At 46.9% G+C, this 21967-nt stretch overlaps 1 protein-coding gene across 1 annotated transcript in view; it reads right to left on the reverse strand.

Annotated features, from left to right (window-relative positions):
- Positions 1 to 271: 271 nt before the first annotated feature.
- dnah10 (dynein axonemal heavy chain 10) overlaps positions 272 to 21967 on the reverse strand; it is a 50615-nt gene continuing 28919 nt past the window's right edge. The window contains exons 54-78 of the mRNA XM_018749152.1: positions 21645 to 21842; positions 21398 to 21559; positions 20911 to 21085; positions 20005 to 20186; positions 19707 to 19843; positions 19401 to 19618; positions 18793 to 19014; positions 12434 to 12581; positions 11821 to 12100; positions 10748 to 10977; positions 10034 to 10307; positions 9240 to 9344; positions 8987 to 9141; positions 8738 to 8892; positions 8412 to 8595; positions 8070 to 8270; positions 7096 to 7305; positions 6345 to 6440; positions 5879 to 6050; positions 4831 to 4962; positions 3979 to 4190; positions 3118 to 3285; positions 2600 to 2780; positions 1862 to 2007; positions 272 to 935 (exon numbers count right to left, since the gene is read on the reverse strand). Coding sequence (XP_018604668.1) covers positions 789 to 935; positions 1862 to 2007; positions 2600 to 2780; positions 3118 to 3285; positions 3979 to 4190; positions 4831 to 4962; positions 5879 to 6050; positions 6345 to 6440; positions 7096 to 7305; positions 8070 to 8270; positions 8412 to 8595; positions 8738 to 8892; positions 8987 to 9141; positions 9240 to 9344; positions 10034 to 10307; positions 10748 to 10977; positions 11821 to 12100; positions 12434 to 12581; positions 18793 to 19014; positions 19401 to 19618; positions 19707 to 19843; positions 20005 to 20186; positions 20911 to 21085; positions 21398 to 21559; positions 21645 to 21842 — 4490 coding nt within the window. The 3' untranslated portion in view covers positions 272 to 788. The remainder of the gene's footprint in view (positions 936 to 1861; positions 2008 to 2599; positions 2781 to 3117; positions 3286 to 3978; positions 4191 to 4830; positions 4963 to 5878; positions 6051 to 6344; positions 6441 to 7095; positions 7306 to 8069; positions 8271 to 8411; positions 8596 to 8737; positions 8893 to 8986; positions 9142 to 9239; positions 9345 to 10033; positions 10308 to 10747; positions 10978 to 11820; positions 12101 to 12433; positions 12582 to 18792; positions 19015 to 19400; positions 19619 to 19706; positions 19844 to 20004; positions 20187 to 20910; positions 21086 to 21397; positions 21560 to 21644; positions 21843 to 21967) is intronic.

A 21967-nucleotide genomic window follows, 5' to 3' on the forward strand; every position in this document is an offset into this window, starting at 1 on the left:
CATACATACAGACAATGAGGGACATCTGTTAAAGTTTTTATCGATTGTGATATAGTTGAATTAACTAACAAACAGAATTACAAATAGACCTCCAGTTCCAATGCTGTTCGTACGCTAAGGACCAAGGGTATACTGTATGTAACATATTCAGAAATAATCATTACCTTAGATATATAAATTGTACATAATCATTACCTTACATATTCAATCTATATTTGGTTTAAAGAAAAAAAATACTCTTTTTTGATTTAATCATAATAGTTAGGGGGAAGAAAAAGAGTTGCAGTGAACTGGTACATGTTGGAACTGTTCTTTATCATTTTATTCCCGGTTTTTCAGAGATGAGTGATGAGACAATAAAACTTTGCAGTTTCTTTCCAGATGTGACCCATCGCAGCAGCTGCTTAGTTCTCATCTGCACCAGTCTTCCGCCGTTCCTCTTCAGTTCTGCTTCTAGTTCACACACCCTCCATTCTGACCTGATTCTCTCATGTTCCCAAAATATCCTCATCAGGTGTAGCTGCTGCATTCATACACTCACTGGTGGGAAACCACAAGTAACAAGGACTGCAGTGTTCCTTACTTTCTAGAGCCTTCCACTCTGTGCTGTGTTATCACATAGAACAGCGATACGCAAGCAAATAGGTAAAAAAGGAAAAAGGCATAAAAAGGAGGAAAGTAAATAGAGGGCAAAAAATAAAAAAAGAACACAGACTTCATTATGCACTGACAGATGATGGAAGTTGTTTTTTAAAGAGTGGTGACTGACAAAAGCAGTAATGAGGCCCTCAGTCTGCGTTGAGGAGCAGGCAGACCCCCTGCAGCACCCAGTGAGACATGTGCTTTGTGGTGAAGAGGTCCGCCTCAAACACTAAGCCCACTCCCATGGCGTTCCTCCGCATTGATGTGGTGTACACAGGGGTACGTAGTGTGTTCTGTATTGGAAATACAAACAGTAATCAATAATCAATCACAAAAGATGACAGAACATTTCCTCTAAAGGAACCAACCACTCCAAACCACAGAATTTATAATGCTTTTTAGAAATGTTTCACATTGTACTGCACTTAAAATATAAGTCAGAATGCATTCATGCAGGGCTTTGTATTACACATCTACTCAATATACTGTATAATTTCAATGTGAAACATTAAAATCATGCGTGACAGAGTGGCGCAAGCGGGCAGTGCTGGAACTTTATGATTCCTGGGTTGTGCATTTAGAAGCGGGTTTGAATCTGGCTCAGAGTGTGTGGAGTTTGGATGTTCTCCCTGTGTCTGTGTGTATTTCCTCCCATAGTGTAAAGATGTGTTACAGGTAGACTGGTGACTCCACAGTGTGTGTTACATGTCTGCTGTAGAGGGGTGAATGACTGTAGGGAGGTTAGTGCAGTGTGTCTAGCATTGTGAGTTACCATGGATACGGCTGTGAGCTAAACACTAAATAATAATAACTACATGTCACTCTGGAGAAAAGCACCTGCTTAATAAACAAATGGGTTTTTGCTGTGATCACCTTGTCACAAGTTAAAACTGTGACATGTTGCAAACCCCCTTATACTGTATAACATCAACCATAAGGATATATAAAGAATTACAATGCATTGAAGTTACATTACATAAAAGGATTTTATTGTATTTTTTGTTACCTTCACACATTATTCAGGTTAAAATAATACTGAATACAGTATAGTATTATATATTCATGCTGGACTATTATTTTCACTTTCATTTCTGCTTTCTGTCTGTTCCACCAAAACACTCACATTCTCGCCATTGTAAATAAAAAGTCAAAGAGTATCATGCTACCTGCTGTGGGAGTGTGTGTGCTCACGTGGCAGGGAACATGGGTGGCCCTTTACCTGCAGTTTGAGGCGGTGAGCTTCAATGGGGATCACCTTGAGAACAGGCAGCTGGACCACCAACACTTTCGGCTTGCTGCGCACCAGACATCCTTCTTCGATGTCCCAGTCGGCCCCCTCCAGGTATAGGCCAGACACAAAGCAGCCTAAGAAAAGACGAAAGCGGAAAACAGTCAACATCACAAAGCCCTTACAGCGAAAGTGTGCAATCAGTCACCTGACATTTAAAATCGGTGCTTATGCTTTATGTTCAATTAGACTTACATTTTTCTAAGCTGTATTTTTATTGTAAACTCATATACTCTGACACTATATTAGTAGAGCCAAAAAGGGTTGTTTTCGGATATTTTAAAGAAAAAACTGAAATATGCTACTTGCATAAATATTCAAACCCCACACATTAAGGTTTGGTAGAGCTACCTTTTGCTGTAATAACAGCTTTAAGTCTTTGGGGGATAAGTATGTACCAGCTTTGCACATCATTCAGGAGTTATATGAGCGCTACCTGTATAAATATTGTGCTAAATATTTGTTAAATGTTTGTATAATTTGTTAAATATTTGTATAATTTGTAATCCCTGCCTTGTTGATGACTTTCAAGGCATCTGAATACCTGCAAGGCACTGTACATGCCAGGTGATTGTGGACCCACACAGATTTATTTTCAGTGAGCTAACGTGTGTGTGTGTGTGTGTGTGTGTGTGTGTGTGTTTTTGTGTTCATGTACACAGCGCTCACCCTGCCCAGGCTTCTCAGTGACCTCCTCTGCTGTGTTGTACTTGGTCACCTGTGTGTAGAGTGTAGAGCGGTCCAGGGGCCAGCCATTCTTACGGCAGGTGGCCTGGACCAGTGCTGTCAGATACGACTCTGGGATGTGGAGTCCCGACAGCCACATGACGATGGGTTCTCCCTCCTCCACCTACACACACCATTTATTTACAGATGTACAAACACACAGTGCTCACAATGAAAAAAAAATCCTCCCAAAGTGTCACATATCATACGGACACACCAGACAGCTGACCTAAAAGTTGTCGTTTCTGGAACTGGAAAAACCTGAGATGCACAAGTGGATAAGAGCTTTATTAAACTGGAAGGAAATGCACAAAATCGAAAAAAAAAAATGTATTCGCTCAGTTATTTTTTGTTTTCAAACTGGCTCAGCCTATTCAATCCATGGTTGGTATGGAGGTGCTATCTTGCCCTGATGCACGTGAACCAGAATTGTTTATTTGCCTGGAGAGATGGATCCTCACCCAGGAGCTGTACTGGTCAAACCTCCTCTTGAAGTGCACCATCCAGTTTCCCAGGGATTTGAGGGTGTCGGGAGCCAGCTTCCTCCAGATGGCTGGGATTTGACCGTTGAAAAAGGCACGCGCCACCTCATCCAGCTCACTGCTCATCCCCACTTCGCCTGCCAGGGCCTGAATGGGGAACACAGCGCAGAACACACTTGTGAACACACATAATTATGGATATTATAAATAAATGCTGAAACTATATAAAGAAGATTTACTGGGTCTATAAGGTAACAGCAAGCTATTTAAGGAAATTTCATTCACGAAGGATCTAGTGTATATAGAATAGAAAACAAGGATTCATTAAATAACCTTATTCACGATAAGGTGTGGACTGACTAGAGTATAATGAAGGCTGAGAGCATGGGTACAGAGTTCCCACAATGCACTGCATTTCACAGTCTCTCTCACACAGCCACTTGGTGCTATTTTCAAATGCGGTCGCAGGACTGCATGTTGTGGCACAGAGCAGACTTGGCAGACCAAATAAATGACAAAAATGACCAGAAGAAATGGTGCTAATAATTTTCGACAAGACATGGGAAAAACCTGTTATCGGGAGACCGATGACAGGCGTGAGTGTAGCCACAAAAAAGGAACACAAACATGTGACAGCATGCTTCAACCAACACCCTGACACACAAAAATTGAGAAGGACATGTGTGATATGACAGCAAACACACATGGAATGAAAGGAAGGAGGGCAGGACCCTCACTTCAGGAACAGTGCCACCCACACTGGCAGTGGCTGCTGCTGGTTTCCATGAAAAACAGAAACATGTGATCCCTGACCCACGATGAGGTGGATGGTTCACTGACCCTCTGCAGCTCAGCCAGAGAGCGACCCATGCGCACCACAAGCTTGTTGAAGCGCTCGAGTTCCTGCAGCAGCACCACCGAGGTGGGGGAGACGTCGAGCCCAAAGCTCTTGCGGATCACGTCCAGGTCGAAGACCTTGGGCAGCTTGCTCTGGATGTCACGTGCTACCTGGGCGATGTAGTCGTCGCGGCTGATGCCCCCACCGGACTCCCCTAGAGAACGAAGAAAAGATCCACATACAACAACACATACTACACATGTACACTAGAGACAGGGTGCTATAGACAGGTTCAGTGATTAATTTTGCAAAAACTACATTTTTGGTACAGTACATTCCAAATAACAGCTGTTTGGTTTCGCTACATATATTTAATAAATAACACTATTGTTACTTTCATGCTTATTATATGAAATGATAACAATTGTTCAGTCAGTGTAATTAAATAAAAGAGTCGCTCATTTCAGTAGTTTCTCCATCCATCCATAATTGTTTGTTTAATGGAGCATCACAGTGGTCCTGAGTCTATCCCAGAAGTCTAGAGTGAGAGGTGGAGTACACCCAGTTATCACAATAACACACACTCATTCACTCACACAGGACGGTTATGTTCACCAGTTTGAAATACATCTTTGCACTGTGGAAGAAACCAGATCACCCAAAACTCCACACATGGACTGACTTGGATTTCTCTAAAGTCACACCTCAAGAACTGTAGGGCACCAGTGCTACCTGCTCCACCACTGTGCTGCCCCTCCATAGTATTTCTGCATAGTAAAAACCAGAAGATGAGTGCAGTGTAGTGATTTGGGTGCCTTTCCTCTGGCGGGGGTGCTTTGGGGGGATGTGCTAACCTGTCTGGGGTTGCAACTCAATCAGGTGGGTCCACATGTCCCGTGCTGCCTGTGTGTAGTAGCCTATCTCAGCGTTGGGGTGAAGGCCAAACACTTCCGGGGTATTTGACAGTGGCAGGAGTTCAATCTCATCTGTGACACAAAGGGTCCCATTTCAGCCTCGCTGGCATAAATCTGACACACAAACATGTATAATTGCTTCTAACAATAAAAAAAAAAGAAAAAAATAACTGAGCCATTCATTTTTCCAGGCTTGTTGACATTTTTTTCAGGAAATACAATTAAAGAACATTGTTAATTGACATTGAGAAAACTTTTTTCAGTGTATTTCCACATGAGCATGTACATTCACTCATTTATCACTCCTATATTTATACTCTTATCCAAAGGGACATACAGTACACCTTTACCACATCCCACATCACATACAGTAACCTGTTCACAGTTAATTCTAACTAGAATAAAAAGGGTGTGCAGTGTAAAATGTCTGCTGACAGTGTCATTTAGCTCAAAATCAAGATTACTTTGTATGTGGAAAACAGCCTATAATGTGAGGCAAAAAACATGCTTCATGGACATACACAAAAAAAAATAAATTTTTCTCCAAAGCTGCTTAGAATGTGGGAGGGGGTGCAGTGGCGCAGTGGGTTGGACCGCAGTCCTGCTCTCCAGTGGGTCTGGGGTTCAAGTCCCGCTTGGGGTGCCTTGCGGCAGACTGCCGTCCCGTCCTGGGTGTGTCCCCTTCCCCCTCCGGCCTTACGCCCTGTGTTGCCGGGTAGGCTCCGGTTCCCCGTGACCCCGTAAGGGACAAGCGGTTCTGAAAATGTGTGTGTGTGTGCGCGCTTAGAATGTGAGGTTTGTCCACTAAGCTACTTAGACTAATTTACCCATTTATACAGCTGAGCAAATTCTTACAGTATCAATTGAGGGTAAGTACCTTGTTAAAGGGTTCTACAGCAGGGGTGGCATTCTCATTTGATGACAAGGTGATGACTTTAACATCTCAAACTGCCCAGATATAAATCCAGAGCCTAGACTAGCTGCTCACCAACATAGTTCTCCTTTGGCCCATCTTCTGGGATCCTGTAGTCCACATCTTTGTTGTGGAAGAAATGAAATGGCTGGAAGGTGTCGAAGATGAAGTCCCCTAGGTACTCGTCCATGTAGACCGTGAGGATCCTGCGATCGAAGCTGTCAATAGCACGCCCCCCGTACATCACCTGGGAGGGGCAGAAATGCACTTGAGACTCCTGTTGCCCCCCCAACCAACATGAACCTACTCCCTGCGGCAGGATGCGAGATGATTCATGGGAGAATTAAGCCACCTTTCAGTTTGCAGCCCTCGTGTAGTGGGACAGACACTTGATTGAAACAAATGAGAAATCAGCGAATAGAAGACAGTAGAAGTGGAGTGCGAGTGGAGAGTTTTCTTTAATTCCCTCCTTTGGTCAGTGTTGCGACTGTGAATTTAACATATATATGTGAATATGTGAGAAATAACAAGGTGGCCTCGCCTCTCCAATAAGGTACTTCAGGCTTCCCCAGGGGATCTTGGTGTCCTTCTGATTGTGTGCTTTGGTCAGGTATGTATTCAGGATCTCCATACACACCTGAGACAAACAGCAGGAGAGCCTTTAGGTCTTTTCAGGAAATTGTACACACACAAAAAGTCAGGCATGATTTGAATGTTACAATGAAACTTCTCTGCTGCTCAGGGACAGACGTGAAATTAATGACCAATAAACGAGATGAGGTAGGGGGTGCGGTGGCGCAGTGGGTTGGACCACAGTCCTGCTTTCCAGTGGGTCTGGGGTTCGAGTCCCGCTTGGGGTGCCTTGCGATGGACTGGCGTCCCGTCCTGGGTGTGTCCCCTCCCCCTCCGGCCTTACGCCCTGTGTTGCCGGGTAGGCTCCGGTTCCCCGCGACCCTGTATGGGACAAGCGGTTCTGAAAGTGTGTGTGTGTGTGTGTGTGTGTGTGTGTGTGTGTGTGTAAACGAGATGAGAGCTTTGCACTCACTGCTAAACACACTCAGATAACAGGGTCCTGTACACTAAAAACTGCAGAAATTGCTTAAGAAACTGTACAGTACCCCAACCCCCGCTCTTTTGAGCCCAATATGTGAGGAAAGGGTGTAATATCGCTGATTCCATTTCTCAGCTGACCCCCTGCTCCCATATAAAAAAACAACGCTCCTGCACTGGAAAATGACACATCCGATGAAAGTGGACATCTGGAGAAAGAAAGGACAGAGAAGTGGCCTCACTTGGAAGTCGGACTCGTTGAAGTCGTATGGGACGTTCCAGCCGATCTTGCCATACTTGCGGCGCTCCTGCACCACGGCGTGGAAGAAGGCCAGCACGAAGACGAGAGTGCGGAAGGCCGGGTGCGGGCAGCTCATCAGCACTTCGTGAGAGATCTTGAAGTAGGTGGCGCGCAAGTTGAGCTTCAGCCCGTTAGGAGGCTCTGTCACCACCTGTGTCACGGCGTTCAATGTGCAGCGGTGAGGAGAAACCTGTGCACTTTCTGGGCCTCTTTCTCTGCGTGTGTTCACTGTTTGCACAGAAAGCACTACTTTGTCAATATTTTACTGTGCTATATTATATCACACACATTTCATGTGTGATATGAGAGTTTGATCTGTTTATATTGGTGTCTTCATGCTTATTATATAAGTAATTACAATATATTTAACATTGTAAATTTTATTTATTTTTGTACACTCAAGTTTACTGTTGCATATCAGTCATGTGTATGTGTTGACAGGGTTAGATGTGTTCTCTTATGATAGGTAATGTGAACTGTTGAGTTAAAAGTGTCTATTTTAATGGGATTTGGTGATATTTTACCAGAAATTAATGTTACTTTTGGAGATGCATAAAAATGTTTGCAACTAAAACTGATGATAATTACATCTCTTATGAGAGTTCACCTTTCAAAGTTTTTCAGGAACCCATTACTTTTGAGACATTATGTATTATATCATATTACATTTTATTTCAAGTAAGAATCAATATGAAATATAACAGTTTTCCAGTTTTACACCCAGAACTGGTCTGGGGTTTTGCATTTCCTGTCAAAAAAATATTACACCTGAGCCATTCCTCACGCAGCAAATGACCGAAAATGGAAATGGAGACAGAACCAGTTGGAACCTTGGAGACAACAGTGAAAATGCCCCCTGCAGAGGTTCTGTGAAGGTCACACAAGGACAGCCTGCATGAGTGCTGAGAGACTCACCTTGAGGGACTTTTGCAGGATGCCAATGGGGAAGTCCTTGATGGGGTCAGTGGTGAGCCAGAGGCGGAAATCGGGGTGAGGCTTCGTGATCCTTTCCAGGGACTTCTCCAGGTCCCTGAGCCACCTCACCAGCAGGTGGCAATTCTGCAGCATGAGCCACTGGCCCCGAAAGACAGCCATCTCCAGCAACTGCAGTGCCACCTGGCAGGAGCAAACACACACACACATACACAGATGTGCTCACATACACTAACACACAGGCACATGCAATGATGGGTTCAACAACATCTCCAGTCTCCCAAGAGCTACAAGAGAGGCAGCTTTGAGTCATTGACTCCTCACTTTCTCCTGTCCCTGCCCCATGGCCAAGAACTTCAGGCGACTGCCTCCAAAGCCCAATTTCTCAGCCAGCTTCATGAGGTCACTGGCAGGGTCAGCTCCAGGGCTTAGGATGAAGACAATGGGGGAGTTTGGGGTACTCTGCTCGAAAATGGCCTCGAAACTGATGACAGGAGGCTGCACGTACCTGGGGTGAATAGTACAGGCAGGTTCAGTGAGATGCAAAGTGTGTGGTCATCATGTTCCTTTGATTTCATAAGGGCTGGACCCAGGAATTCCAGAAGGACATCAATAAAGTGGGACTCCGAAAGGCTAATACTGTCACTTACTTCTCACCCAAAGTGACAGTCACATAGTCGGTGACAGCACGGTAAACACGGTCCACACGGAAACACCGCAGCAGGAGCAGTTTCTGGAAAGGTGTCAGGTTCTCAGTGTACCTGGAGGGGAAGACTGCCTGCTCCGGTACATCCAGGTCGTACCACTGTAAAATAGAACAGTGCCAAAGGCAGAGGGAGTATCAGCAACTGGAGGGAAGGAGTGTGAAGCTCTATGCTATGGCACTGGCTGTCACCCACCTGTTCCCATTCTTCTGCATTCTTCTCCATGTCATCAGGCAGGCTCCCGAAATTGTTCTGGAAGAGCTCAGAGAGTCGAATGAGGTCTTCCCAGCTCTGCGGTGGGAGCCACGCACACGGCTTCTTCCGTCTACTCTTCTCCAGGGACAGATTTCCTGGGGGACAAGAGAGAGAGTGATGGAGATGAGGAAAAGTCACAAGGTTGCAAAGGTCTCTACAAGACTGAGTACACGGAGTCCCAGTGAGCACACACCCTTCAGGAAGAACTCCAGCTCCTCCTGAGGGGCTCTGCCCTCTGCCTGCTCCATCTTGATGGTCATGTTGAAGGAGAAGAGCAGCTTGTGTCTCTCAAACAGACCTGGGTAGTGACATGGGTAAGGGTACAGTATGGTACATCATACATTGAAAGGAGGGAAGCTATACTGTACATGATGGATACTTACATTTACATTACATACACACACACACTTTCTGAACCGCTTGTCCCATACGGGGTCGCGGGGAACCAGAGCCTACCCGGCAACACAGGGCGTAAGGCCGGAGAGGGAGGGGACAGACCCAGGACGGGACGCCAGTCTGTCGCAAGGCACCCCAAGTGGGACTCGAACCCCAGACCCACTGGAGAACAGGACCTGGTCCAACCCACTGCGCCACCGCACCCCCCTACATTTACATTACATTTACATTTATTTATTTAACAGATGTTTTTCTCTGAAGCAACTTCCAATGAACTCTATGTAGTGCTATCAGCCCAAGGTGAAAAAACGTCATCCTGTTTTTTTTAACATAATAACAGGCATAAACTTCTGATTTTCATCACATAACTGACTGACTATACTTGTGGTGAAAAAAAGCAAAAGAAGACCTTCTTCTCTAATATGCATTACATATAATTACCGCCCTAGATGTGAGGGAAACATCATACAAGAGACGCAAACGTACAGTAGATTTAAAGGATGAGATGATGTCGCATTATAGCTTTTCAGGACACGTCTTCCCAGGAGATTAAACGTATGACACATGGGGATTGTATGTTCACCCACTCACCAGTGCAGCCATAGTTGTAGACGTTATGGGTGAGGGTGTCCATGATGTTCTTCAGCCTCTTTGACAGGACCGAGTCGGGCAAGGACCTGCGCAGAGAAAAGTCAAACACCTCGAGGAAGGAGGCCAGGGAGTACTGGTACATGCTGTTCACCAGGGCCATCTCCGCCAGTACGAAGAACAGGATGGCGCCACGCTTAGCTGCTGGCCGATAGCCGTCCCTCAGCGTGTCAATCTCCACTGATGTCTTCTCTGCTAACTTCAGTTTCTCGAACACCTGTAAATTTAATACAGCATTTCGAATCAACACGAGTAAAGCCACTGTTGAAAGAGAAAGTGATTCCACATTCTTCTGGAAAAATGACCTTCATTCATAAAATCCACCAGTATGACTGTGGCAATAAGAAGTGAACGGCTGGCACTCCACTGGAGAAGACAGGTAAGGCCTTTAGTTTGCAACTACTGCAGAAATACCCGTATATCATGCCTTGATCCAAACACCTGCTCAGGCATTCAGTAAAAAGAACTTCCACTGATGTATGGATGAGTGACCCATTATAAGTACTGTATCTAGTAGTGTAAGTCACCTTGGTAAATGAGGTATGTGGGCTGATAATACTACATAGGGTTCATTGGAAGTCACTTTGGAGAAAAGTGTCTGCTAAATAAATGAATATAAATGTAAATGTAAACTGCAGTCAGGGTGGGCGTGCTCACCTCACTAGCTTTGGACTTAGTCTCCTCCAGTTTGTGCACCAGCTCAACGTTGTCTAACATGTTCCCTGTGGAAGTGACCAGCTCCCGCAGCAGCGAGTCCTCCAGGTCCTTCAGCAGGCGCTTGTTCTCACTCGTCTCCTGGATCAGACGCTCCCGCTGCTCCTCGAGTTCCTTGCGCTCAAAGCCCACAATCACGCTCAGCAGCTGGTCTTCCAGACCCTTCAGAGTGACTGAGACATGCATGCAGCAGCTGCACTGAACCAGTTACTGCAAAAACATGCACATTCAGGCACACAAGCCTACCCACCCGCTGGGACACCAAAACACTTACAGAATTTACTCACACTGTACCTTATGTTTCCTCCCACAGTCCAAAGACATGCAGTTCAGGTGAACTGGTGATGCTAAATTGTCCTTTAAGTGTGTGATTGGGTGAATGACTGTGTGTGTGTGTGTTTGTGTGTGTATGCGTGCGTGCGTGTGAGCGTATGTGACTATACTGCAATGGACTGGCAGCTGATCTAGTGTGTACTTTCCTCAGCCTTGTGCCCAGTACTTCTTGAATGGGCTCCAGATCACTGAGACCCTACTCAGGACAAGCAGTTATTGAAATTGGATGGGCGGAATAATAAAAATGAAATAAGTTCAAATTGCTAATAAATTAAGACTTCACTGCTGTAAAATATCAATTATTTATATATAACAGCTTATCTAAGTGAAGGTCACAGTGGTTCAGAGTTTATCCTGGAAGCATATATTGTAAGGCAAGGTATGCCCTAAATGGGATGTCAGTCCATCACAAAGCAATCACACACACTCATTCACTGAGACATACATATCCTGTGGACAAATCATCTGAAACATAGTGCTGTATGAAACTGGAGCAGCTGAAGGCAGGAGGGGGAGGGGACACACCCAGGATGGGACACCAGTCCATCACAAGACACCCCAAGTGGGACTTGAACCCCAGGCCCACCAGAGAGCAGGATATGGCCAAACCCACTGTGCCGCCCCACCCCCCTGAAACTAAAATACTTACTGCCTAAATGTAATTTAAATAATGTATGTCTTACCAGTGTAGTTGATGACCATGGCTTTCCCGAAGACGGATGGTGAGTATTTGGGGTTGGCCAACTTTGTGTTGAGGTACAGTTTGAAGTTGGGATCATAGTCCACTTCCTTGTCCCCAAGCACAATGATCTGCCGGCCCTGCACCCCCTTGATGTTCTTCTCTAGAACATTGTCAATGACAGGGTCAATGTATTCATCTACATCCTGGAACAGGAAAGGGAAACCATACTTGATTGCCATCTCAAGCTGCTTCAAGAAGTCCGGATCATTGAAGGAGGAGAGCTGCAAAAAAACAAAGATACACAGACACAAAACCTCCAAGTCAGTTATGATTCTCAGTACTCCTGCAATGTTTCATGGAAAACAATTTCAAACAAATATTCATGAAGCGGGGGGGGCGTGGTGGCGCAGTGGGTTGGACTGGGTCCTGCTCTCCAGTGGGTCTAGGGTTCAAGTCCTGCTTGGGGTGCCTTCTGATGGACTGGTGTCCCGTCCTGGGTGTGTCCCCTCCGGCCTTACGCCCTATGCTGCCAGGTAGGCTCTGGTTCCCTGCGACCCCGTATGAGACAAGCGGTTCAGAAAGTGTGTGTGTGTGTGTATGTATTCATGAAGCACCTTTAGGTTATTTTTCTCCTCCTTCTTTTTGATCCAGTTGAGGGCCTGCTGTTGGGGGTCGATGCACAAGGGGAAGCGGCTGGCTCGCGTCGTCAAGATACCATTCTGCACTGACAGTTCATCTGGGGGCAGCCCCTCAGAGCCCCACCTGAGGGTAGATCACAGAAACACAAGAGTTGCTTGCATGCAGCATCAAAATGCACACTGATGAAAGTGTGAAAAACACACACATGTAAACATGCACACTGCATGCAGATGCACAAATATGCACATAAAATTGTATTTTATACACAGGCATCCCTTAGTTTACACATTCTCTTTATCCAAAATTTCAGTATAACTGCTGTGAGATCGGGGTGCGGTGGTGCAGTGGGTTGGACCGGGTCCTACTCTCCAGTGGGTCTAGGGTTCAAGTCCCGCTTGGGGTGCCTTGCGGCGGACTGGCGTCCTGGGTGTGTCCCCTCCCCCTCCTGCCTTACGCCCTGTGTTGCCGGGTAAGCTCCGGTTCCCCGTGACCCCGTATGGGACAAGCGGTTCTGAAAGTGTGTGTGTGTGCTGTGAGATCTTGATACTAAATTTTCAATTTGTGGAACAAAAAAAACAGTATAAGAAAATTTATCCAAAGCCTGTCTAAAAAAATTTAATTCATTAGTCGCACAAGTGAAGCGAAAGTGCAGTAATGCACAGCAGCTGGTGGGTTTGCACTCAGATCTCTCCATCTGTTGTGTTAACAGTGTGAGTGTTGCTTTAAGACAGTGAAGCATTATGGGAAGTGTATGAAATTCGTTGGCCATGCAGGGTGTGTCATTTAATTGAATTATTGCAGAGACAGCAGAGCAATTAGCAGGAGAATTTTAGCTTAGAATTTTAGCTGCTTTTTCTGCCAAATATTTAAATGTCTGATGATTACTCTGTAAAGTATTCTGTAATTAATACTTATTTCTACTTATTTACTTACTTATTTAATACCTAATACACACACACACACATTTTCAGAACCGCTTGTCCCATACGGGGTCACGGGGAACCGGAGCCTACCCGGCAACACAGGGCGTAAGGCCGGAGGGGGAGGGGACACACCCAGGACGGGACGCCAGTCCGTCGCAAGGCACCCCAAGCGGGACTCGAACCCCAGACCCACCGGAGAGCAGGACCGTGGTCCAACCCACTGCGCCACCGCGCCCCCTTTAATACCTAATATTTCTATTAATTATAATAATTTCTATTAATTCAGAATTGTCATGCCCACACCGCCGAGCCACACCTGGGGTGCAGCACAGACTGGGGCATAAAAGACAGCGTCAGACCAGGAGCCTTGCTGAGCCTTGCCTTGTTGAGTGCAGCCTCCTTGCTATTGTGCTACACTCCTTCCTGATCCCTTAGTCCTTTCCCTGTCCCATGCCATTACTCCTCAGTCCTCATACCTCCTTATGATCATCGACCTCTTGCCTGTTTACCGACCTTGCCTATTGGATTGTCGTTGTTATGATGTTCGTGCCTCAAAGACCGATAGCCTGTCCTGTGACCACCCCTCTTGGATTTCCCTGAGTAAACCACGACTTTCACTCTGCACTTGGGTCCGCCACTTCCCTCAGGAGCCAGCCACGACAGAAGGTTCCTCCTGCACCACGGACCCAGCGGAGCCGAACTGCCTGCAGGGGGAGCTCAATGCTTGGGAAGTGCACTTAGGACTGCTTGAACAGACGCTCAATCAACTCGCCTCCGCATACAACAAAGTGGTAAACATCCTGCTGACTCGGGGCGTGCTTGCGCCGCCTGTGCAGAACCACACAGCCGCTCCGGCGGCTTCGAAACAACAGACGCTCAGTCCATGCATGCCCCCCCAGCCCGTTTTGACGGGACCCTGGCTCACTGTGGGGGTTTCCTATTATAACATAAACTCATTTTCTCTAGTATGCCCCATGTTTAGAGCACAGATGGGAGCCAGATCACCTATCTCCTGTCTGAAGCTCCCTTGGCAGGCTACGTCAATAGAAAGCTCAGACTCTGGCCCACAGGTGCCAGTTCCCCCCAAGTATCAAGACCTAGTCAGGGTATTCAGCAAGGAGCAGGCTTCAGAGCTGCCACCCCATCACTCATAGGATTGTGCAATTGACCTCCTTCCAGATACTACACCACCTCAAAGTCACATCTACCCTCTGTCCAGACCCAAACAAGTCTGTCCATCCAAACCACTCACCTCATACAGGGCACAGGGAACCAGAGCCTAACCCGGCACACAGGGCATAAGGCCAGAGGGGGAGGGGACGCACCCAGGACAGGACGCCAGTCCGTCGCAAGACACCCCAAGCGGGACTCAAACCCCAAACCCACCAAAGAGCAGGACAAGGACCAACCCACTGCACCACTGCGCCACCGCACCCCCTCCAACCTGAACAAGTAGCCCTTCAAAAATACATTTCAAAAGCTTTAGATGCAGGAATTATACGTCTGTCCACGTCACCCACATCTGCAGGATTTTCTTAATAGAAAAAAAAATGGTGGACTTCGCCCGTGTATAGACTATTGTGGTTTGAATCGCATAACAATAAAATATCCCACCCCTTGATCATGGCCGCCCTGGAGAACATTCAACAAGAGCAGTGGTTCACAAAGCTAGACCTAAGGAGTGCCTATAATCTGATCCGTATCTGTAAGGGTGATGAATGGAAGACCGCGTTCAGTACCACCCTAGGTCATTATGAATACCGGGTCATGCCTTTCAGCCTAGCTAACGCGCCAAGCGTCTTTCAGGCTTTTGTGACTCATGTACTCGGGGACATGATCAACAACGGGGGTCCTCGTATACCTTGATGACATTTTGATTTACTCAGATATGTGGGCCCAACATGTCCAAATGGTCAGGCAGGTGCTTCAGCGGTTGTTGCTGAACTGATTATATGTAAAGCTGGAAAAATGTGAATTTCATAAGAAGCAAGTGTCCTTTTTAGGTTTTATACTCACCTGACAAGGCATTGCCATGGATCCAGGTAAAGTCCAAAACATCCAGCAATGGCCTCACCCAACCACCACCAAGGCTCTCCAGCTTTTCCTGGGGTTTGCGAATTTTTATCGTCAATTTATTAGGAACTTCAGAGATGCTTGGAAAGCCCTTGTTGACGGCCTATGCCCCAAGAGGGGTAATAGGCATAAGTAAGTAAGTATTAGGAACTTCAGTTCGATCGTCGCCCCGTTGACAGTGCTTACCGCAAGCAAGTCACCTTGCCCCCGGGGAACCAAGACGCCCAAAGAGCTTTCGAGACCCTCAAAGACAAATTTACTACAGTCCCCATCCTACACCAACTGGACCCAGAGCTGCCGTTCGTGGTGGAGGTGGATGCCTCAGAATCGGGGGTAGGGGCTGTTATTTCCCAGAGCCAAGGTAAGCCTGCTAAGTTGTACCCTTGTGGCTTCTTTTCCGAAAAGTTGTCAGCTGCCGAAAGAAATTATGATATTGGGAATCGAGAATTGCTGGAAGTAAAATTAGCCCTGGAAGAATGGCAACACTGGTTGGAAGGAGCCCAACACCCCTTTTTGGCACTTACTGACCACAAGAACTTAGAGTACTTGCAGTCTTCACGGTGCCTCAACCCTCGCCGGGCCAGGTGAGCACTGTTTTTCTCTCGGTTTAACTTCAGTTACCTACCGGCCAGGACCTAGGAACACCAAAGCGGACACCCTGTCCTGACTTCATGAGGAAAAGCTGAGTGATCCAAACCCAGACTTCATCCTTCCCTGGACCTGCTTTGTGGCGCCTATTCAGTGGGACTTCACCCATGACCTTACCCAAGCACAAAACTCAGATCCAGAACCACTAGGTAAACCCTCCGGAAAACAGTACGTTCCTCTAGGTCTGCGAACTACGCTCCTGCGATGGGCCCATGACCATCCGGCCGTGGGTCACCCAGGGTTTGGGATGACCTGGGCCAGAATACAGCAGCTGTACTGGTGGCCGTCACTCATGGAGGACGTGCAAGACTATGTCCGGGCGTCCTGCCTCAGTCAGAAGGTAAGACCACCATCTTGACTGTCATAGACCAGTTCTCCAAGGGCTGTCGCTTGATCCTCCTGTCCAAGCTTCCTTCCGCTTTGGAGACAGCTGAGATGCTTTTCCACTACGTCTTTCAGTGCTACGGGTTACCTGAAGACATAGTGTCTAAGCGGGGACCTCAGTTCACATCCCGTGTTTGGAAAGCTTTTTGGGGAAAACTCGCTGTCTCGGTGAGGATGACTTCGGGATATCACCCTCAAGCCAGTGGGCAGGTAGAACGGCTCCAACAAGATATCGGTCATTTTCTGAGAAGCTACTGCCTGGAGCACCCACATCAATGGGCTCGATACTTTCCCTGGGCAGAATATGCCCGCAACACGCTAACCCATACCTCCACAGGGGTTTCCCCTTTTCAGTGCATCCTGGGGTACCAGCCACCTCTGTTTCCCTGGCAACCAGGCTCCAGCGATGTGCCTGCTGGTACCTGGTACCGGACCAGCAGTGAGGTATGGGCAGCGGTACGACGACATCTCCTCAAAACACAAGCCCAGATCAAGCATCATGCTGACTGACGTCGATGTCCACTCTCCTTCACACTGGGACAAAGGGTGTGGTTGTCAACCCGGGGCCTCCAAGGACCGTACATGTCGAAGAAGTGCAGCACGAAATACATCGGACCCTTCAAAGTCATCCACCGGGTAACCCCAGTCTCGTACTGCCTGCAGCTGCCCCAGCATCTACGAACACACCCAACGTTCCACATATCCTTCCTAAAGCCCTTAGCCACCTCTTTGCACCAGCCCGCACCGGCAGCGCCGGCTCCAATACATCTGCTGGATGGGGGTGCTCCGGCTTATGCCATTAGGGCGCTCCTGGATTCCCGGCGCCGCGGTGGAGTCCTTCAGTATTTGGTGGACTGGGAAGGGCACTGGCCGGAAGAACGTTGTTGGGTGGCAGCGTGGAACATCCTAGACCCTGATCTCATCGCCGATTTCCACAGGGATCACCCAGACCAGCCTTCGGGGCCATCCTCCTGGTCGAGCGTCGGGGGCCGCTCCTGGAGGGGGAGGGGTACTGCCATGCCCACACCGCCAAGCCAACACAGAACACCTGGGGTGCGGCGCAGACTGGGGCATGAAAGGCAGCGTCAGACCAGGAGCTGACATGGAACCTTGTTCAGCCGTGTTTGTGACCTCCTTGCCATTACGCTACTCCTTCCTGATCCCTTAGTCCTTTCCCTGTCCCATGCCATTACTCCTCATACCTTATACCTCTTATGATCATCAACCTCTTGCCTGTTTACCAACCTTGCCTTTTGGATTGTCCTTGTTATGATGTTCGTGCCTCAAAGATCGATAGCCTGTCCTGTGACCACCCCTCTTGGATTTCCCTGAGTAAAAAGAGCTTTCGAGACCCTCAAAGACAAATTTACTACAGTCCCCATCCTATGACATGACTTTCACTCTGCATTTGGATCCGCCACTTCCTTCTGGAGCCAGCCATGACAAGAATAAACAACTATGCATCCTTCAGAGCTGACTTTTTGTGAGATATATTAGTTCTTATTTAGAGCATGTTGTTAGGTATTCTTTGAAAACTTCAGATGTTCTTTGGTTGTTCGTTGCTGTCAGCAATTTGACTGTCAATCATGTAATTGTTTAAAAAGTTGAATCGAATTCAAGTACAGCACTTGTCACCACTGTCATGGCAGTACTAAACTGAATTTCCTGCGTTACGTGAGTTAGACATTTAATTTGTTTAGCATTCTGCCAGTTAAGAGGTTCTGTTACAGCCAGTACCAATACTCTCTGTTGTACTTATACCTCACAAAAATTCCTCCAACAGCATCCATCGAATTAAAATCAATTTATGATGAAAAATGAGTTTAAACTTGAGTTAATACACTGAAATTGTCAATGAGGCCGTGCAATTCCACTTATACAACCAACCGTTCAGTGCTGTGCTTACAAAACAGGAAGAACAAAAACCATTTTTATCACAAGTGTTAGAAGAGCACCTGCATGACTCTCCAGAAGCTAAGAACTGTACACTTTCCAGCTGTTCCAATGACAAGTGATGTTTAAGTTGACAAAAGCAAGTAACAGTCTAGCACAGCACTGATTATTAATATAGACTTAATGGCTGAATAGTGCGGAGCAATACAGGTATAATCAATGCTCAGTGATTTTATAAGCATTGGGTATTAATTGAAAAAGAATAAAAACAACAAAATTTCAAAAATAACTTTCAATATATTCCATTTTTGACACTTTACGCTGTGTCAAAAGAAACAATCTGGGGGTAAGATGTAAATTTGAAACTTTGTTTTTCATTGGCACCCTAATATGTATGTGGACAACACACTAACCTGCTGATCTCCACTTCGTCTGTGAGCAGGCTTTCCAGGCGGAAAGGCTGGCTGAGTGGGATGGAGCGAGCCAATACATCGCTCTGCCACACCTCATACACCATCTCACTGCGGAAGTCCCAGTTGAAGGCCCCCTCATAGCTCAAGAAGGCAGCGCAAATGAGGCAGTCCCCCAGCAGGCGCACACGGCGCTGCTTTAGCTCCTCCAAGTCATCTGTCCACCTGAAAGGGACCAGACACTACTTGCATCCATCGCAGCCCTGGGACACTTTCCATCATGATTCCAGCCCAAGCCAGGAGTAGAACAAACATGTGCTTTAGGTGACATTTAGGGACCTAATGTTGTTCCTCAAGTTCACTATTTCATTAGAGGGTCAGCCAGAAATTTTTATTAGACCTGGAGCCCTATGCTACCCTTTTTAGAAATCTTGCAAATCCTTCACACAAATTAATTTAGATTTTAAAATATATTGTTTTAGCACCTTAATATTTAAGGCAGTCTCTTGTGCTTTGATCATGAAACAGTACACTAGTTCCACAGCGCTACACTCTTTCTCGTTCTTGTAGAATGGGTTAGAAGGTGATCCTCATTATAGCTGCACACTCACCGCTCGTTCTCGGAGCCGAGTCCCGAAATAAGCTTGTCCGCAGCAATGAGCCTCCTCTCCATGACTTCGGCCTCCTCCTGAAGAAGCTGCTTCTCCCCCATGGCAGCACTGTACTTCTCCCCAAGCGCCTGCAGCTCAGTCTGGATGGCATTCAGCTCATTCTGGATGCGCTCCAGTTCCCGCTTGCTCTGGAAGAAGTTCTTCTCTAGGCGTGCCACCTGGATGAAATGCCATTTGTATGACTGCTGTTGTTAGGTAGCTCCGCGAAGCTGTCCTGCAGACTCACAAAGCTCACATGGCACTGACCTTCTCCCTCTTGGGCTTGATCTCACGGGCCACGTCGCAGTAACCCATGACGGCCTCGACAAACTTGAGCATTCCCGAGCCTGCCTTGCTGATGGCCTGCATCTCATCGAAGCTCGTGTTGAGATTCTTCAGAAACCCTGGAAAAGACACATGGGGCATGGCTGACCACACCAATGACTGATCATGCTGTCACAAACACATAAAGACAACAAAATATTCCTTCAACAGAAAACCTGAGATAGCTCGTTTCAGAGTGTACCCCAATGGAGCCAATGGATGGAGTGTTGCCCTGCGCTACCTCTTACGGTCTGGACCTGTTTGCCGCTGATGGTGTCACAGTCCATGTCCATGAGCGTGCGCAGAAAGTTTGCCTCTGACATCATCCCCTTGGCCGCCTTCCAGCTGATCTCCTTATATCCACGTATCACCAGGATGCACTCACACACAACCTGCACCTGCTTGGGGGGTTTTGCAAATGACCTGAAGAGATCAGGAGCAGGGAAACAGGATACAGGGCATTCATAGGAAGTACCAGGTTTCATTTACTAAGAAAATTTTACTTAGTCAAAAAATCAAGCATTTTTCGTTGTACAGAAATTTTTTTAACAATGTTTACACAATCTTAGGGTGTGCGGTGGCTGCGCGGTCAGGTTTGGCCTGTGCCTGCTGTGTGGTGGGTTTGGGGTTCGAGTCCCACTTGGGATGCCTGGATATCCTCCCCTCTCGGCCATGCGCCATGTGTTTCTGGGTGAGGCTCTAAGTTTGCCGCGACCCCATTAGGGACAAACGGTTGTTGACAATGGATGGATGTTTACACAACTGGGCAGAAATTACAGTTTTATGCTTTAATGCACTTGCTAAGGTAAGATAATGTAACACTATTGGCTAGGGATGTTTAGACATACAAGGAATTTCACACAGTGGATTAAGGAACATACATTTATACATTTAAATAAATATAACTGAATACAACTGCCCATTTTAAGCAATTTATGTAGGTATGTACATCAGTTTATGTACAATATCTCCCTGTTGGGATTTTGTTAGGCCTTCTTTATGTGATTCTTTAGCCATTACTGCCCAAGCTTTGTGTGTTTCACTGGCATCTGTAGAAGGATAAAAGCTCTCACACAAACATCTGACCAGCACTTAGGAACTTCTGTAGACTGACAAGAGAGGAAGGGAAAAGGTTGCTGCTCATCACCTGATCTCGGTCACGTCAGACTTGTCCAGGTCCTGCAGGGCAACGCGAGCAGCTTCTAGGGCGGGCAGGGCCTCTGCCAGCGAACTCTCCGCATCCTTCTTTTCCACAGCAATGACCTTGTTCTGCTCCTCGATCTCCTTGGCCTTGTCCTCTGCCAATGTCTTCTTCTCCTCCGCTGCACAAATTAGAGTTCGTCTTTCTTGCCTTTTTTACAAGGTCAGCAATTCACCTTTACAGCTTCCAGCTGCTCCAGGCTTTGCACAAATGTACAATAACCCAGGCTGACATAAACTACAACGTGTGTACAAGTATTGCATGGTTGAGAAATACATAAATATGGACACGAGAGAAATATGAGATGTAATGGTGCTATACAAGTTTTCAGAATATTCTGTTGCTGAGCATAGTGAGACTGAGCACCATTTGGGGATGTATTTTCTTGAACGTGCTCACTCAAGTGCACCAAGAGACAGAAAGGACTCCATACCGACAGCAGTGTTGGTGGAGATCTCCTGCAGAAGGATCTCACAGGCTGATGACTTTTCGGCCAGCACTACCTTTTGCTCAGCCAGCTTGGTGTTGAGTTCTGCCAGCTGCACGCTGGCCTCCTTCAGCTTGTCTAGACCTCCCTCCAGACGTCGGCACTGTGCTGAAGAACCACATCGGAGAGAAGGAGCATCAATACACCTGCTCCATTTAACCACCTTACAGAAGCTTTAAATGACTGCATGTACCCAGTATGTATTGGTCCTTGTTCTCCAGCAAGCCGGAGTAGGTGTTGATGAAGTCCAGGTAATTCTTTGGGGTCACATAGTTGCTGCGGCGCAACTTCTGCAGGAACTTCTTGCTGTACTGTCCAACAGACTCATGCACCATGCAAACATGGTCAATGACCGCCTCCATGTGTATGCTTGGTATCATGGGGTTCTCGCCTGCACAGAGAAAACAGATCAAATCCACGGTGTGCATCTTGCCAAAACTGACCACTTAAGCAAAAAACCTCTCTTCCAATTCAACCACACACACACACACACATTTTCAGAACCACTTGTCCCAT

This window comes from Scleropages formosus, chromosome 19 (genome assembly GCF_900964775.1).
Source record: "Scleropages formosus chromosome 19, fSclFor1.1, whole genome shotgun sequence".
NCBI lineage: Eukaryota > Metazoa > Chordata > Actinopteri > Osteoglossiformes > Osteoglossidae > Scleropages > Scleropages formosus.